Below are 19,656 nucleotides of genomic sequence, written 5' to 3' on the forward strand. Positions count from 1 at the left end.
CCACCACCACCATCACCACCACCATCACCACCACCACCATCACCACCCCCATCACCACCACCACCAGCACCACCATCATCATCACCACCCCCATCACCACCACCATCACCACCACCATCACCACCATCATCACCATCACCAATACCACCACCACCATCACCACCACCATCACCACCATCATCACCATCATCAATACCACCACCACCATCATCATCACCATCATCGTCCTGCTGACACCCCTCCCAGGCACAAAGAAATTCCAGACTACTTAAAAGACGCAGCTGACTCTTTTCATTCGCCACTCCATCAGTGTGCAGGGACAAAGGCTCTATGGCTAATTAAGTTGGGAAACAGGCAAATCCTTAGAGTAAACAGTATTTGTGAAACATCTGAAAGTCTCAGGACGGCAAGAGCCATCTTCTAAGGGTTAAGCAGGTGTCTTTTCTCAGGACGCCACATGGGGCTCGATAAATGTTAGGTGGTGAAGATCAGTGATCCCCCAAAACAGTCTGTGAATGTGAACTGCCCCAAATCAAACCCGTCAGAATGGTCAGACTCATGGCACCCTGGGCTTGTCCTCCACTGGCAGAAGAAATTCAGTGCTCTCAGCCTACTCTCTCCTGAACTGGTGCCTGGGCATGTGGCTGTGAACAGGTTGTCTGCCTGGAAATGGAACCAGGTCTGGGACAAGGCACCTATGTTCATTAACCCAGGAACTGGGATCTGTGGTGATTTCTTTCTCCCCAGAGGAAAGGGCTGTCATGGAAGCTTAATCTCTTCAAATAATGAAGATTTTATGGGCACGAGGGCAGCCTCTCTGGTTCCACTTGGCTCAGTAAATGACTCTGCATTTGAAGCCCCCCTAATGTGATAATGATAATACCATCCCATGGTGGGCAGCAGCATCCGCAGAGCAGGCCTCGCTATCCTCTGGCCCTGCATCCTGCCTGCACCCTGCAGGACACACAGCTCTGCAGCTGCCAGCGTTTATTTACACACATTCCTGACGCAAATTGAATTAATGAGAATAATTTAACTCAGACGTGTGATGTCCTTCCCAGCTCAGTCTCTCTTTTTCTGCTTCTCACACTCCCCCCCCCCACCCCCTGCCGCCCCGTAGCCCTCCTGAAGTGGGCTCAGGCAGGCTGGGCTGCTGGAAAGTAGACCATGTGATTTCCACGGAACCCACACACATCCTTTGGTTTATTCAGGGCAATGTAGGAGACTTCAAGTTCCTAGTGGAACACAAATGGAACACAGTATACACAAATATATGCTGTGCTGTATGCTTAGGGTAGAACTATGGGGGTGGGGGTAGGGGGTAGGGGGTGGGGAGAAGTGGTCAGGTGTTCTCCACAGATGGCACTACTGCCTTTCTCCAAAAATTTCCAATCTGTAGTGAGTGGGTGAATCCCCCAATGAGGAACCCATGGTCTAGAAGGCCACCCAAACATCAACAGCATCTCCCCCCCCCCTGGTCATGTGTATAGCCCCATCTACCTTTACTGACTGCCTATGGAACAGAGAAACGTCAAACCACAGGCCACATCCACCCCTAAACATACATTCCAAAGCTGAGGGGCTACAGGGAGCGTGGAACGAGAATGCTGGGACCCTTAACTTTTACACAGAAAGCTAAAGTAACCCCACATGAGAAACTTCAGTGTGGATGTGGTTAGATGCAGGAGGTCTGTTTATTGCCCTGGGCAGACCAACGAGGAATTTCCTGTGTGCTATGCCAAATTCAGGGCTCAAGTAACCCTGTCTGCAGTCTGTGTGACGAAGCCAGCGGTTGTCCTGGGTACTGACACTCTATTTCTCTGCTACTTGTTCCTGGCAGGGACCTTTCCTTCCACATTTTACCAAGTGTAGAAAGGGATTAGAAAGGGGAAGGGGAAAAATTCCTTCTAAAATAACCAAGAAAAAAAGAGGTGAGTTAAAAGGGAAACCCGCGCCAATGTGTTGGACTTTGCTCTTCCAGAATACAGACACAAGTCATACCTCCAGCAATAAAATTCCTAACCTTGGACCCAAGACTGTTTGCCTCGGTCCACACAGAGTCAGCCGTTGGCTGCTTTAATAGAAACAGCTTTCATGTTGCCTTCTGCCCAGAAAAGTAGATTTGGGCTTTTTTTTTTTTTTTTTGAGGAAAGATTGAATTTATCATAAAACCTATTTCATCAAGGTCCCAGTAAAATGAACCACCTTTTTACCCAAACCACAAAGGCTGCAGATTCCTTTGCTGGGGAAGTTGGCCACTTCTGTTGGAAAGATTAAGTTCTGCTGAATAGTTCGGGGCAGGGAAAGATAGGCAGTCACTTTGTCCTTAACAGAAGCTCGGAGAAACAGAAAGGTTACTGCACGGGCCCATTTCCTCACTGCAGATCTTACAGCAGATGTATAGGAGTGGACCTAAACATGTTCTAGAAAAAACCTAAACCAGGCAGCCAATGCTAAATGTATCTGGAATCCTCCAGCACCCAGAAAGGCCTCCCTGCAAGGTTGATGGATCGGGAACTTCCCTTAGAGCTAGTAGTTTATTTGCTCAAATTGAAGGCCACTATTTCCATCAGTAGATGAGATGCGCCTTTCCCGTCCCACATCCTTTTTGGTTGTTCCTGGCCTGATAGCATCTTGAAGGAAAAAGACACATGTTTTAATATGATGGGATATTTGGCCAGTTTATGAAAAGCAAGGTTGCCAAGAGGTAGCCCTATGGATTAGCTACTGGGTTTTCTTGCAGCAAAAATGAAGATTATTTTCAAATTGCTTTAGACACAGACAGGTTATGAATTGTTATACACATACTTAAATTTGACTTTCAGATTATCTGGTTATCTGCATCCCTCTGTCCCATGGGCATCCCTGCCCCCCCCCCACCTCCTCCTTATCACTTCCTTATTAATTTTGCAACAGGATTTACTATGTAGCCCAGGCTGTCCTGAAATTTCTACCTCTCTTGCCTCAGTTTCCGGAGCTCTGGGATTATAGTTGTGTATTACCCTAGCTGACTTCCTCCAGCTTTCTTAACCTGGTTTTCCATTTAGCCTTTTCATATATTATTTGGGCTGCAGTATATATATTCTTTGTTTCCTTTTTCTGCTTCTTAGATCAAAGTCATTTTGGTAAGGTTTGTTGATGTTGCCAACACAAGGATTTTGACTGTGATGGCTAATGAAGTCTTAGCCTCTTTAGGTGAAGCTCCAAATCAGGCCAGCTGAGCATCTGGCTGTCCTTTCATAACCCCTACTTGGTACAACCATGATGAAGAATTTCTCGTAAGAGAAATGCTGGTGTGAGTTTCAGTTTTCAGATACGATTTTGTGGAAACAAACCACACAGGATGCGGTATCGGTATCCCAAGTCCAGGCTCAGCCCTCACAGTAGCCACTGTCCTGGTGGCATAAGCAAACTCGACAGCTTCTTCTTGGTCACTCCCAGTAGACACACATGTGTGTGCGGTGGAAGGGGTGTTGCTATGAATGCTTGCACAGGCTGCACATAAGGGTGATAGGGAGAAGGCAAGAGGCAGCTGAGGATCTTAAGCAAGTTTGATGGGGAGAGGATGGTGCCAAGCAGAGAGGAATATGAGAAGAAGAAGCTTTGCTTTGGGTGTTTAGGGTCCAAGGGACCAGGAAGCCATTTGCATGCATGGTTGACATGAAATTACCCCAAATTATTTCAATTCACCCCATGGCTATTCCCCCATAGCATTAGTCACTAGCACTACTTTTGATATATACTATACAACAAATCATAAGTTTATCAGGAACGGTGACAGGGTGAGGGCTCCGCTGGCTTATCTCCTCCTCTGAGTCATCCCTGTCCTCAATGTTTCTGGGGAGGCCATCTGTAAGGTCCTATCTAAGGGACAGCAGTGACCCCCTCCTTTTTTTTTTTTTTTTGACTAGTGAAAGCAAGTGGTTAAACTGTTAGCTTCTCCTCTACAACCTACTTAGCAAGTTGGTTATTTTCTCCTGCGACCTTCTAAGAGTGGCCTTTCACACTTTAGGTCTCTGCACACAATAGAAGCTCTGTTAGGAAGTCATTAGAAAAGGAACTTTTCCCCTTTGTCAGCAGTTGCATAAGTAGCATCCTTAATGAGTCCTTAACGAGCAGAACTACTTTCCTCCAGCAGCCTGGAGGCTTAGGGACTTAGAAAATGGCTCCCAAACTCCTGTGATAAGGATTTTTGGTACAAACAGCTTGAGAAGGCTCTATTGTAAGGCAAAGCTAGAGCAGAGTGAAAGCTTGTCCTAAAACTGAAACTTAAGTCTCCATGAAGGTCTCAAAAGTCATTTGCTATAAAGAGCAGCAGAGGTGGAGGAGGAGTGGAGGTGACGGCATGGGACTAGTGAGGGCTGACTTTACAGATGGAAAACGAAAGCATCATTGATGCACAGTTGCAGCCATGGAAAACTGAGAGAGACACACATGGAAAATTCACAAACCATAGTTTCTTTTCAGACGTCTTGTCTCCTAGAAGTTTAAGACTCAAGAGTTTCAAGTTTTGTAAACTCATTTTATTCTCTGAGGGTTGTATGTGTGTGTGTCTGCTTGTATATGTGCCTTGCGTATATAGGTACATATGCATGCAGAATCCACAGGTCAAAGCTGCGTGCCTTCTCAATTGCTCTCCACCTTCAACTGTGAGACATACAGCATCCCACCAAACCTGGTGTTCATTGATTCAGCTAGACTGTCTGGTGAGTGAGCTCCAGGGAGCTGCCTGTTTCTGTGTCCCCCAGTGTTGGGAATATAACCACTCACTGTTATACTGGGATTCTTTTTCCTTCTGTGTTCTCTGAGACTGGACTAAGATCCTCATGCATATGCAACAAGCACTGTAACCAACTGAGCCATCTCCACAGCTAAAATTTATCTCAGAATTTTAAAGATTAAAAAGGTAGGCTTTGTTGGACATCTGGACTCAAAGAATAACTTTTAAGAACAGCACTCCAAATTTAGGAAGTTACATAAGGGACACAGGGGAATAAAGAGTAATTACTTTTCTTAATAAAAAAAAAATCAATTCTTTTTTTTTTTTGAGAAAGTAGACTAAAACGGCATCTAGTAGATGGTATTCTTACCAAGATAGCCCAAGACAGAACTACATAAAATTAAATCACTTTCATGCTGGGGAACAGAATATTACTCTAATAAATTTATCTGAACATGGATTAGAGTAACTTTTTAAACAATGATAAGTCCTTCAGAGAAAAACTTTGCTAACTATAGTTGCGTCTTGATTTTTATTTTATATTAAAAACAAAGTTGTTGCTGGCCACAGTGGTGCACACTGGCCATCCTAGTACTTGGAGGGTTGACGTAAGAGGATTGTGAGCTGGTGGCCAGCCTGAGCTACATAGTAAGGCCCTTCCTCACAAAATCAAGGGTCGAATAGAGCCATGTGTAGCTTGTGCAGGACCCTGAGTACCATAAGCAGCATGGTAAAAATGTGAAACAACAACCAACCAGTCCCTGAATCAAAATCTAGTTGACAACATTACTTTTTAGAATCAAGCTCATGTCAGAGTTTTGAAATGTTATTTATGATCATTAACTTTATGTCACATGGAAGTCTTATAATGTAATATGTGATTTTCTTTGAACAGTAAATAAATGAGAGAGAGAGAGAGAGAGAGAGAGAGAGAGAGAGAGAGAGAGAGAGAGAACCCCACAGGGCATGACTTTCTAAGGGACTCTTTTAAACAAGCTAGCAGTCAGAATGACAGCTCACAAGAATGTTCATGTTCTTTTTTGTTTCTAGAATTACTTTTCCCACATTCATCACAAAAGGGAAAAGACCAGACTTACTCAGTCACAGCCCATTGTTTCTTCATGGTCATTCTTTCTTTCCTTACCAGATCTGGTAAACTTTCCCATCAAGCTCATCACTGGTACCTCTCTAGGTCTTTCCCCCACCTGGCCTTCTCCATCACACATGCTCCCGGTCCTCCGCCTCTGCTCTTCCCACTCATACATCTCCTGGTTCAATAGTGTTCTTGACAATGGTGCCCACTGCTTTTCTCTCCTTTAACTAAGGTGCAGTGTTGGGGACAGAATTCCAAATGTTTGAATGAATGAATTCCAAGGTGCTTTCTTTTCTTGCCACATTAGTGAACCTGGCGCTAAGAATCCCGCATCCCCCCTCAGCAGGGATGCCGGATCTACTGCTGCTTTCAAGCTGCTCTGAGCAGCCAGTCACCTGGAGCTCCCAGCCCCCTCATCCTCTGAGGAGCCATTCCCCAGGAAACTCACTTCACCCATGAAATCACCTCAATGATTTACTGGAAGCCAGATGCTACTAAAGCCCATGCCTGACATTTTCTCTGCCCAAACCTCTTCCACAACTCTACAACTTCATACAAACCTGTACTACTTCAGCTAGGCCAGGCCCTTGGATATCACTGGAATCTCGCCTATTTGAATTCTGTTCACTGAACTGGTCCATCACTAGCTTTCCGTTGGTGTCCAGACAAAAGCTTTCTGTTGTTGTTTGTATAAATCAGCCATGTCCTGGCCATGGTTAATTTGTAGTTAATACCTCCATTTCAAGTCCTTTTTCTCATCTAACCTATCCTGATCATGTTTTTGTGTATAGGTTTTTAGCTTGGTGGTCTTTCTCAATAACCCCTGGTCCCTTTGACTCCTACCAGCTCTGAGAAGGGGAATTGAAGCATGGGTCATCTGATACCAGACAGGGCCACTGCCCTCTGAAGCTGTGAGACAAGTAGGCCTCTTTGTACAGCGTGAACATGACTGTCGCCTAAAACACATTTCCACATGTTATATGAAAGGAAAAGTCCCAAACCACATAAATCAGACTCTGTGACCACTGGGCACAAATATTACAAACAGACAAAATCACCATGTAACATGCACTTTAATCTGCTGACAGCTATTTAAAAATTAACATGAATGAATGACAAATGGCAGGTACCACCACAAAACTTCCAACTGAACAATCAAAGCCACCAAACTGCTAACACACAGCACCCTTGCAAAAGAGAGCAAAATTAAATAAATTGCCTAAAGGGAGAGAACTGTGCATTGGGGGAGGGCCCCCAAATTTGGCATTTTCTATTACATCTTCCAAAAAAAAAAAAAAGTCTGTTGCCTGAAACTTCACACCCATGTGTTTAAGACCCTATCTCATTGAAGGGCAGGTCACTTTGATAAAATGTAATGCAACATTTTAAGGAAGATTGACTGACATTTAGCAGATACCTGCTTTATCATCATCCTTGCTGCTGTCTGCAGGAACAGGGGATGCTAGCTCAGACTCTGAAGTCTAAGGGACTTGTGGGAATCCCCACGTCTCCTCATGGCCACAGAGCCTCTAAGCCTCAGTCTCTCTAGACAGTTGCAGATTCATGAACGAACTATTTAACTCACTATGTATATAATCACACACATACAGTGTATCTATGTGAAATGTATACAGTCACACCTCTACAAATGCATGCTGTACATCTGTGCATTTAACCATAAGACGAAAATGGTTTAGGAAAGTGTAGGCGGGGGCTGGGAAGATGGCTCATTTAGTAAAAATGAGGAGACCCAAGTATGATCCCCAGAACCCAGGAAAAAGGAAAGACTGAGCGTGGTGGTACTCCATGGTACTCCCAGTGTGAGGAGGCCGAGAGACAGGGGTAGTAGGAGGGGTCCTGGAGCCAATCTACCAGAAAAGAGCAACCGTGCTTTGTCTGACAATTAGTAACCGTGGAATGAATACCACTCACTGTTACTCACATGTGTCTTCTCTCTAGTCTCTATTAATCTCCAGGTACACACTGTCTTTCTATATACCTTTGACTTCACACACCTAGCAAAAATGGAAGCTCAGAAGTACCACAGGCACAGATAGTATAAACAATGTCTCAGGTTTCAGGTTAATTTAGTTCAGGTCCCACAGTCACAAACAGAATCCATACTGACCAGGAAGCCACTGGACACGGCTCTTTATCACACCACTGCTAGTGCTTCTGAAGTTCTGCTGAGAAGTAGGTAGGATATGGGGATGGTCTTCCACCACTGCTGCTAGCAAGAATTGGAAGCATGTCCATAGGGTCTCCAAATACACACACACACACACACACACACACACCAAAATCACTCCCTACTTGGAGGAAGCAAAAGAAGGCAGAAGGGCTGGACATCCATCATCCCTTCAAGGACGTATTTCCAGTGACCTAAAGACCTGTGGCTAGTGCCACAGACTGAGAAACTGGGTATATGATAGTATTTGAGGAACACTCAGAGTTCAGGTCTTCAGCTGCACCCATCCCATTCTGAAGAGAAGGTAAGTGGCTCTTGATAGATTTCCTGAGGGGGCGAATGATTCCTTTGAGCTTCTGAGCCAGTTCCCTACTACAGGGGAGCTAAGCACTCCCTGTAGCCAGGGGAAGAAACAACTCCCAAGGGGTTGTGCTTCAAAGAAGTCACATACTGTGAAAACACCTTGGAGAGATGAAGGAGGGTGGATGACCTTCTACTGTACCAGGGGCATTAACCATTACTTGGAGGACAATGCTCACCTGGCACTTGGGCAATGCCCACCTGGCAACCCTGGTCCTTGGGAGAGACCCTAGGATTGCAGCTGAGCAAGGTGATCTGTACACCTTCTCAGCTTACCTGTTGGAGCACATGCAACTTGCAAACAAGCTCAGTGTTTTCACATGGGCACTCCCAGACTGCAGTCAAATGGACAATACAATCCAGGGAGGTGACGTCTTGGGGAAGAAGTGCCACAGATCACTCTGACTCAATGATAGCAATTCAACATTCCTGCACCATCCCTCTCTCTGCTTGCACTCAGCCCAGTGGGTGTACACTCTATTCCCAAGTATGTTTGGAAAACTCACAAATACATCCATTCCCATATTTACGGGAGAAAAAAGAAAAAAACCCTGCTCCATTCCAGTAACTGGCAAGGGCCTGGTGTTTGGCACTGAAGTCAGAGTTAGCAGTTTGTAAGCTTTGAAGTGAGATGGCTTTCCCTCCTCTTTTATTAGCAATGAAATGAACTTTAAAGGGGGGAAAAAGTTGGTGAGGAGTATTTTTCCATGGCAAGCCACGTAATGTCTTTGGTACAATTCCCTATTTAGAAATCTGAACTGCCTTGAGGCGCCCACTGGGACTACTTGGTCCATCTCACACAATTCCTGCCCATGAGAATTTGGTCAAATTCGGGTATTTTCAGTGGACTACTGTCTCATGCATCTGGCAGGAGCTAAGACATTGCAATGGGATATTTTAGAGCAGTGACCTTTAAACTTAGCCTGTACACCTAGAGACTTGACTCGCTCTTTCTCTCTGCATGTATGTATATGCATAATTATATGCACATATGATATTGAGGGACTGTCATTTTTAATGTCTGTTAACCTGGATGAGTCTAATGTAAGCAGTCAACAGGCATTACTGAGAAAATTTCACTTAGAATTTCTAAAATTCTTTGGCCAAAAGCATTGGGGTTTAAAATTGTTGTAATATTTCTGTGCAGGAAGATTCAAAGCTCATTTGTCCTCCCAGGAAAGGAGAACATGAGTGTTCTTGACTTCCCATAGGCTATCTCCAGACTGATTAGCGTGGATGACCTTATTCTGACTTTGCTGATTAGGAAGTCACCGAAGGTCAAGAGATGTGCCCAGGGTGAGGTGGCTCTGACTGGGGCAGGATCTCTGTCTTCTGACTTCAGAGCAAAGGTTAAGTTTGGTGCCACCCTTCTCACAGCCCTGAAGTTAGAAGCCCTGGGAACTGCTTAAAGAAAATTCAAACTTAATACCAACGTAGCTTTCCAGTTTCCCTGGAAGCCCCACACCATCAGGGAACTTTGGGTACATGGAGGTAAGCTAAGGAACCTAGCTGTGTTCTACTTTAGAGCATTTAAGCTGTGATGGAGAAATTTCCACTGCATGCTTATGGTACCCTGGGAAAACCATCCTCATCGATCCTCCATAGCCCAGGGCCATGTCATTCACCATGATAGACACAAGCCAAATTCTTAATTTGCTACAAAATTAAGTGTGCATTGAAAAATGAAGAATTTCTTAAAATTCCTTGGAATGGTCTGCCTTTAGAAGAGTCCCCAGGTAGCTTCTTTGATTTCACAAATGTTCACTGGGACTTCCTGGGTGGCTGCTGGGCTTTCTGTGTCGCATCACAAGGTGCCAGAGGGAAGATAAACCTCTGAGAGTGGGAGTTTTCATTCTATACCCTTCCTTCCCTCTGCCGCAAGGGAAGACCTGCCTTCAACCCTGTGAGAAAAACTTCAAATGGAATAGACGAGACAAAGAAATACTTGATCACATTGGTGGGGAAAATCTTAGTAGAAACAATGTATCTTTTCAATGGCTGAAGATGTTATGAATAGACAGACTGCTTGCTGCTACATCTGTCTCTGGCTCTAGGGTGGGGTGGAGGGAGGGATAACATTTGCCATTATTAGATACTACTTTAATTCTTAGAGCTTCAAAGAATTATGTTCATTTGCCAAAACTCCACTACAAAGAATCACTTATGAAAATCACTGGAAGCATTCTTACATTTTTTTTTTTTGAGACAGGATTTCCCTGTGTAGTCCTGGTTGTTCTGGAACTCACTATGTAGAACACATTGGCCTAGAACTCAGATCCACCTATCTCTTCCTCTGGACTGCTGGGATTAAAGGCATGTGCCTCCACCTCCTGGTGCATTCTTAAAATATTCATTTCTACAACCATCCTTTTCCTGGAATGCTTCCTACTCTTAGGAGTCGCTTGGGCATGCTTGCAATAGTCCCCCTTAGGAGCCAGCCTAAATCTAGCTGCCATCTCTTTGGACACAGTTCCTCCTGTGACTGGAGAGAGCCCGTCTTAGGATCTTAGGATAGTCCCAGGTGCTCTTTCTATACAGTGATTGTTCAGCACTGTACTCAGTCTTTAATTCGTCCTTGGCACTTCTCAGGGAATCAAGAAACTGCTGAATCAGATAGCAGGTGAGATGCTGCCTCGGGACACGGCACGAAAGTCATGCTTTGAACTCTTACACTCTTCCTCATTGGATCTTACCCTAGAAGATGACTGTGGATGCTAAACAGATCTTTGATGAAAACTGTATCAGTCTTTTCACTTGACATCAAGCAGAAACCTTAGTCTTTACCTAGTTATGTTGTTTCAAAATGACCCATTTGCTTCCTGCTGAAACCAACTGACAGAAAGGAAGAAAATGCCCCTGTTTAAGTAAAATATAAAGTTTTCATCCAAAAGTGCTGTGTGCTTTAATTGACTAGGAGGCTCCTCTTGACTCCTTGTTGGTGGGAACCGCTCACTGCAGGGATGGCCATGCTTCACTTAATGAAGGGGACATCTGGGAAACAAATCCTACGGTGATTTCCTCATTTCCCATGGAGAGTATTTACATACACCGAGATGGCTATGATATGATGTCACTGGGCTATAGGATATCATGGGACTGTCCATAAATGTATGTTGTCATTTGTTGACTGAACTGTTGTCATCCAGCATAGGGCATACATGACCTTTGACCTTGCTCAGGGGAGCTGTGAGCACCCTAACAGCTCCACGATGAACTCAGCCCCTCTGTAGTTTGAAAGTCAGCCGTGTTATGAGAATGAGGATTGGCAAATGGCCCAGTTATCCACTTTAGAACTGTAGTTACTAAAGTGAGTGTACATGGAGTAGGGTTTGCTAGAGCAGTCAAGGAAAGGGAGCATTAGTAAAGGGATAGTTTTGTCTGTCAGTCAGGAACCTACCCACTCCATCTTGCCAGCAGTGGCTCTTCTCTAATTTAGACACTGTGTTCCGTTTGATTCCTTTCCTTATAAAATTCGAGATCCAGTGGAGGCTGGAGGTGGGGGAAGCATGCCCTGCAAGCCCATTGCTGCAGGACAGGGTCAGCATACTTGATTCTCACATTCAAGGAAGACAAGGGCACTCCGGGGTATTGGCTGACTTGCCAGGTAAGAGACAAGTGATAATAGCCCTGGGCTGTCTCATGAACAAAAGCTTTTGGACTTGCATCTAGACTTAGGTAGACAGGGCTTTGTGTTCACTTCTGTAGAATGAGGCAGAGCCACTGGTCAGGACTGCCATACCCTGACCCCAAGTTAATCTTTTCCTAGCTCTGCTTCTTTCCAGCATTGTAAACATCCTACTGTAACTCAGGAAGCAAGGGCAGCGCGGATGTCTGCTCTAAGCATATATGCCCTATGATAGGTGTCTAGTGTTAGGGACAATGACAATCTCACAGGTAATTGATCAAGATCTAGGGTTGTACATGTTTGTTTGGATCCAGAGAGATGCCAAGGCAGAGTTAGAGAGTGGGTTTCTGGCTGTTTGGGAAGGAAACACAGAGCATAGGGAATGGACCTAAAATGGTAACACAATGGTACTTCAGTTTACAAAGATGAGCCTAGCGAGTGAGGCTTCATAGAGTTCCTAAAGACTAGGGCTTGGGGCATCCTCCTGTGGGTATCTCAGAGGATTCTGACTATGTGCAAGGCAGCATGGGTTTATGGGCTCACAGAGTCTCACTTAGGAACTAAGTTTGGTGCTTTAGGCCATACCCAACCCCTTTCCTGCACACCTGATGTGATGGAGTTCTGTGACCTAATTGGTCCTTGTTAGAGGCTCAGTGTTAGACAATTGGGAGCAATAATGTAAAAACAAAATATCAGAAACAATTCAAACGATCGTAAGGGCTCCTATCTCAGAGTCTCGCTGGCTTGAAGAGATGAACAGAGAGAGACTCTGGCACACCAGTTATCTGGTCACTAGAGTTATTGGGGTGATAATTAACAAGTCACCAGTTACCAATTAAGCAATTAATTATATACTTAATACTGAACCTGTAAGCAACACAAGCCTTGCTCAAGACTGCTCAAACCCACTCCTGTCTTCCAAGGGCCACAAACAGTGCTGTAGACAATCAGCACAGAACTGCAGACGCATGAGCGCACTCTAAGTCAGAGGACTTAGGGTGAAATCATTCATGGTACTTACATTTCTCACACCACTTCTGTGGACGAGATCACCTCTTCTAGCTGTTTTAACTGGTTCCTCTGCTGCTAAGTTTTGATGCAAGCAGCTTACAAAGCCTTTACTGAAGCTCGCCGTCACAAGACACAGAAAAGCCACTTCCCTCGCACGTGCACAAACTCAATGGAGATACACACACGATTCACAGTACTGACCTGCCCTTTCATGTCGGGAGCTATGGGGATGGTCGGCCAGATGGTTGAATAGACACCGAAGAACACCAACCAGATCAGCATGCTTCCCCACACTGCCAGGTGACTGAACTGTGGAGAAAATGAATGCTTAGACAGGGCCCTCTGCTGGCCCTGGAGAGGGGGTTCACTCCAGCCAAGATGTTGTCCATTCCCTCATCCTACATTCAAGCCTCTTTCCCAGTAGGAAGAAATTCAGGATGCCCTAGTGATTGGAGAACTCTGTCTTGTTCCTTGTCTTAGAATTTTTAATGATGAATTCAAATTATCGGTGGCTTAAACTAGCTTGAAGATGAAAGTGTTTTGAGCTCCAACCTTCCCCTAAAATCCATGTCCCAGCCACAATCCTCCCACCCCTGGTTTATCCCAAGTGTTTGCTTTATAAAACAAGGGTTCAGCCATCTCTGGGCAGACAGACAGAATATTCTTACATATCATTTAGAGACAACATCTGTCCTACTTACTGCAGAGATTATTTTAAAAACAACTTGGGATGGATAGTACCTCTTTTAAAAACTTGAGATATTATGTATATTTAATAGTTTCAAAAATCCACATACAATTGTTTACATTTATAGGTGTGACATTCCAATACATGTATGCAATCCATAATGATCAGATCAGGTAACTGGTATAACCATATTTACAGAACATGTCGTTTCTCCATGTGGGGACCATTCAGAACTCTTCCAGTGTGTTACAACTAGTGCTCAGCATAGTCAGCCCACTTCCCACAGAATATTAAAGTGACTCCTCCCACCCCACGTATCCTGCACCCCTGGTTCACTCAGTGCTCCAGTAACCTAAATTTTCTTCTTCACTTCTGTGAGATCAGATGGGTATCTTAAACCCCTTTATGTTGTTGGTCTTTCTCTTTTGTGCTCTTGATATGATCCGTGACTTTTCTCTTTACAACCTACAGTCCAGCCCGTCAGCAAGCTCTGCCTTTTGGGTTCTAGTTTGAACACACACTTCCATATCCTAGCGTTCACTTCAGCTTCCTGCAACATTCCAGGCTAAGGCATTGTTCCCACCTCCTGGATTCACAGCTACCATCCTTAAACAGGTTCCAGGGCTCCGTGCTGACCTTGCCGCCCACACTCTTTGCTTATCAGAGCAGGAGGTGAGTGAGTCACTGTTACCCTGTGGTCGAGAGGTGCTGTGAAGGTTGTTATCCCATCTCGGGAAGAACCACATAGGAAATGGGATGCTGATAAAGCAAACCTGGGCTAGCTACCTACATTAATATCCTTTAATCATGAACAATAGTTTCACAGTGTGTTTTAAAGATTCAAAATGTGAGGTTTCAGGAGGAATAAAATGATATAACTGTATGTGCCCCATGCACCCTCTTTATCTGAGAACACAGATAAAGGATGAGAGACAGCACAGGAACAGCAGAGAAAAGTCATATGTAAATACTACACTTCTTGATTTTTCCCGTCTGCATTCTATCTCTCTTCTCTCTCCCTTTCTCTCTCCTTCTACCTTTCCTGCCTCCTCTCCTCCCAGCCTCCAGTCAATAGCTTTAAGTCATGGTAGGAGTCAAACAAATGAAGCAGTAGGCATGGCTGAATCCCAAATTGACCTTTATAAAGTTCAAAACCATTTTTTTTTACTTGTAAATTTTGAAATAAGACAACTGTAGAATACTGTTTCCCCAAGGATTAAGTGGAGGTCCCTGTACAAAACTATAACAGTGAAAGAAATAATTTCAAAGAAAACTCACTTTCGTCCAAGCTGTTGTCTCCAAACCAGCTTTCAAACAAACTGTAACCACAACATACTGTGGGGGGAAAAAAAGAGAGAGTGAGAGAGGCGTTTGGTATGACACAAGTATTCCTCCATTAGTCTGAATTTCAAGGAATCCACAGCCCATAAAGACACGGAGTAACTCATGCTAATGTGGAAAGCATTGCATGTCTTGGGAGGTATAACCCACATGTGTGCCCTTTACGAATGGCTCAACGGTGCTAAACTTACCGTGTAAACAATATTTCCAACAAACAAATAGTCTGTGGCATGACCGCTGGTTAGCGGAGTATCTGGAAAACAAAGAAGCCACTGTTAGCTTCTAGAAGGCTACAGTGCAATCTGGTTTTGTTTTTGTTTTTGTTTTCATATTTTTGTTTCATTTTTCATGTTTAAGAACATTAAAAAACCCATGATATTGTTTTTCATCTTATTTTTAAGCCAGACAAGTAAAACAAAATCAGATTTTCAAACAAAACAAATGCTTGATTTGCATTGAACTTATATTTTTCTAAGATTAAAATCTCTTTTTGTCTGGCTGGAAAACAAGCATCGAAGGACTGGTCTGAGCACACAGCAAGCTCATCGGCATTAGAACCTTCCTAGCCTTTCTCTTTTAAGTTTTGCTATTTAGGGCTGTTACAGCATCAAAATTAGTGCAAAGTGACAGAATCTATTTGGGGAGATACTCATTATTCTCATTCTCATTTGAAATCACATGAGCTTCTGGGAGCAAAAGCAACCCAGTAAGAGGTGTTTCAAAATATGACTAGGCTCTTAAAGTTCCATCTTCATGTTTCTTTGCACTGGTGGCTCTGTGAGGTCCCTAGCAGCCACGACAGCAGATTGATTCTGCTCCACGAGACCCACCTACCCTGTAGAAATCTGACTCTGATCCTGAGAGTGCAAAACTATTTTAAAGTCAGGGATGGTTTCCTGAGTAAGGGTCTGTCCTTTACACTCAGGTTTAGATCTAGGGCCCATGAGCTGGCTTGTAGGGATTTCTGGCTTCATGTTTCCAGCACAACTGCTGCTATCCATGTGTATTTGGGCTGACTTACTCATTTAACCTGTTAAAGATTCTGTTTATTTTCCTAAAATGGTGTGATGATCAGGTTGAATCCTAGGTGGACTCTGGTAGTGGATGGGTCCATGGATGCAGCTCTAGGACATAGCTTTGTTCCTGTCCCTGAGAGGTCAGTCTGTGACAAGAGGAAGATGAAGCACAGTGTGGCAAGCACCCACAGCATGAAACTTCCATGGCTGCTATTGAAGGCCGTGCTAGGGGACCGGAAAGAGATTCCACCACAGACATACAAAGAAAGCTCTGGAGACTGGGGTAGAGTGGTGAAAGATGTATGAAGATGTAGGAGAACCCAGTTTAAAGCAAATGAAGAGAAAGTTTAAAAGGGAGGCAGCTAAATTAGTTTCAGGAAGACAATGAACTACTATGTGGGCTGTGCATGCCTCCTTTGAAAACCCAAAGTCTAAAGTGCTTCAAAATCCCGTGCACACCTTTTAGATTTTGGATTAGGAATATTCACTGAGTGAGTCTATGATAATATCCCACAGCCCCAAATCTCTGAGTTGGAAAATGCTTCCAGTCCCAAGGAGGGACATTCATCCTGTCTTTACAAACAGCAAGTCTAAACTGAGAGAGTCTACTTCTAGGACCTGGGTCTAAGGTTATTCTAAGAGCAGATGCAGCACTTTAAAGATGAAGATTAGTCAGGGATTATTTATTTGAGTCTAACAAGGATCATAGCTGTCAGAGGGGTAAGCTCAATCTTTAGTGTACTCAAATCTACTCTAGACAAAAGATTATGGGAACCAGAAAGAGAAGACTCCTGTCTCCGTGGAGTTTGAATGTCAATGGGGGAACAGAACATACACAAATGGACAAACTGAGTTAGAGTCAGCCATGGAGACAATGTAAGGTAGGCTATCTGAATGAAGAGTGGCCAGAGGTTGTTATTTTAGTTAAAGAGGTGATAGGTGAACGGACTGGAATGACAGAGAGGGGTTAGTTCATGACTATCAAAAGATGGAATCCTCAAAGGAGGAGAAACTGCTAAGTATCCTAATAAAAACAGTGCTTGGTGCACTCAGAGTCCATCGTGAAGATCTGTCTGGCTAGAAACTCAGGGGAATAGGAAACAACCAGAGGCCAATAGAGGCAGACTGCACCAAAGAGTCTACACTTCTGTGGTAATCATGAGTAAGGATTACTGGGGGATGCAGAGCCTTTGATGAGATAGTTTTGAATATTCTCACAGGAACAATGTAGCTGACAGGTGAATAGAAACAGGATATGACAGGAACAGCGGCTGTCTGGTAGGAAAGGCAGCCAACCATGCAGGTGGGTGATACCAATGATAGCAGAGTTGTACAACCACTGTGGCACCCTGGCTCCTTTCAGTTAACTGAAAAAAAAAAAAAACAACAAAGATTTGTTCAAAAAAGAAAACCCAGGGGCTGGAGAGATGGCTCAGCGGTTAAGAGCACTCACTGGCTACTTTTCCAGAGGTTCCAAGTTCAATTCCCAGCACCCACATGACTGCTCGTAACCATCTGTAATGTGATTGGATGCCCTCTTCTGGCATGTAGGTGTATATGCAGATAGAAACAGAAACATTAAATAAACAAATAAATCTTTAAAAAGAAAGAAAGAAAGAAAAATATCCCAGAGGGAAAAAGAGAGTAAAATAGTGCTTAATGAGTTAGAAGTTGGAGGCGATGAGGCATTGCAGACAGCCAGAACAGGAAGCTCTGTGTAGTAAGTGATTAAAACCACAGAACTGATTTCTTTTATCTCTATACATATTATCACAATATAAAATTAACAAAGCATGACCACAGAGCCCCCCCCCCCATGCAACCTGTAGAATAAATGAGAGTGGTCAATCTCCCCAGCTTCAGGTTTAGGATCTCAAGAAAAGCCAACGGAGGCATGGTGGCAATCGGAGGACTGACTGGACTTGAACAACACTAGAGACTTCTACACTTCCGATAACACCATCAGCAAAGCGGGAAAGAAACAAAAGAACGGAGAGAAGCTTGTGAGGACATAGGAAGGGTCCAGTAATATAAAACTTCTCAATATAAAAGTGGACAAAGGACCCTAGTAGATATATTAAGTGGAGAAGATGTACGAATGGATAACAGGGATTCAGAGAAACCCAACATAATCGGGCATGAAGGAAATAATCTCAAAGCCACCTGAAGAATCAGTTCACATCCACTCAGAGAGAGGGCGTAGACCTGTAGCTGTTATGGCCGGAAGCCGAAGAAGCTGTGCAGACATTTTGGGAAACTGTGACACTTTCTAAAAAGGAGACTTCACACATTTATTACACAACTCAGTAATTCCCAAGAAAAATGAAAATGTGAGTGAAACACAAAAGCGTATACATGGGTGCTCAGAGCAGCATCATTCACAAGTGCCCAGGAAGCCTAAAACAATGAGCATCATTATTCGTCAGCCACAGTAGCCTATTCATAACTCAGATGTCCATCAGCTGCTGAGTGAGCAAATAAGTGTCCATCACTCGGTGAGCGGTGCATCAATACAATAGAGCATTATTCAAAAATAACAAGGGATGAAGTACGGGGACATGTCACAGCATGGATGGACTTATGGGAAGTGAAAAAAGTTAGCCTCAAAAAGCCTTATGCTGTATGCTTCTGCTTATGTAAGATGTCCAGAGTAAGCAGATCTACACAGACTAGTGCAAAGCAGTAGTTTCAGGAGCCAAGAGTGCTTAGGGGGCGGAGGATGAGGTGAGTGACAGCTTCTGGGGGCGATGAAACATTTGAAAGTTAATGATGATGTGGTGTTTGTGTAACCGGTATTGAACCTTGAAACGGGTGAATGCAGTGATACAATGATATAATTATATACAGTGATAAAATAATGATAAAGCTGCTTTGAAGATTTGGTCTCTTAGTCACACCAGACACATATCACATGGTCCGTGGCTGTGTGGCTAGTGGCTGATATGATATACTGGGCAGCACACACACACACCATCTCCACATTCCTGAAGTCCAAACTGTACAGGACCAGAATGGTCATGTCAGAGTTGCTGAGAAGTGACAGAAGCTGGTAAAAAGTCCCAAGGAGAGCCTCCTTGCCAGTGAGGACATGTGCTATGGAAACAGACCTTGGGCTCACACTGTGGCTTAATCCTACAGCTCAGTCTCAGTTCTTAACTCCTGTACGGTGAGACCCTAACAGGGGTATGAAGCTAGCTGGGCTGACACCCTCTACCTACAGCACTGGCTACAAGGATCCTTGGTATTGGATGGGGAGTTTAGCACTTCACTACACAGGATCACTGACTCGGGACAAAGAATAGCAGCCTGGTCCTTCGGCACAGGCTGTGGGAGAGGCACATGAGGACCTGCAACAGGGGTTTCAGTTCACAACAGGAATGGCTAACATGAAGCATGACTGTATACAAGAGAGGGAATTTGGAATATGAGGCAAGGAATTAGCTTAGCGGGCAAATCCTGGTCATGAGAGGTAGGATACTCTGGTGTGTCTGGCTCTCTTACGCCAGTTCTAGTCAGAGAATCTTTATTTAGATTTGAGACTTGGTCCTACAAACCTCAATTCTGATATGGAGGCTTCGCATCAGAGATGGAGGATAAAGAAGATGTGGCAACAG

At 44.1% G+C, this 19,656-nt stretch overlaps 1 protein-coding gene across 1 annotated transcript in view; it reads right to left on the bottom strand.

Moving 5' to 3' along the window:
* The window catches only part of Atp8a2 (ATPase phospholipid transporting 8A2), a 429,785-nt gene that overhangs the window by 114,103 nt on the left and 296,026 nt on the right, over positions 1–19,656 (bottom strand). The window contains exons 30-32 of the mRNA XM_028785873.1: positions 15,218–15,279; positions 14,964–15,020; positions 13,199–13,306 (exon numbers count right to left, since the gene is read on the bottom strand). Of these exons, the coding sequence (XP_028641706.1) occupies positions 13,199–13,306; positions 14,964–15,020; positions 15,218–15,279 (227 nt within the window). The remainder of the gene's footprint in view (positions 1–13,198; positions 13,307–14,963; positions 15,021–15,217; positions 15,280–19,656) is intronic.

The sequence above is a fragment of the Grammomys surdaster genome, unplaced genomic scaffold, assembly GCF_004785775.1.
Source record: "Grammomys surdaster isolate TR1022 unplaced genomic scaffold, NIH_TR_1.0 125357, whole genome shotgun sequence".
NCBI lineage: Eukaryota > Metazoa > Chordata > Mammalia > Rodentia > Muridae > Grammomys > Grammomys surdaster.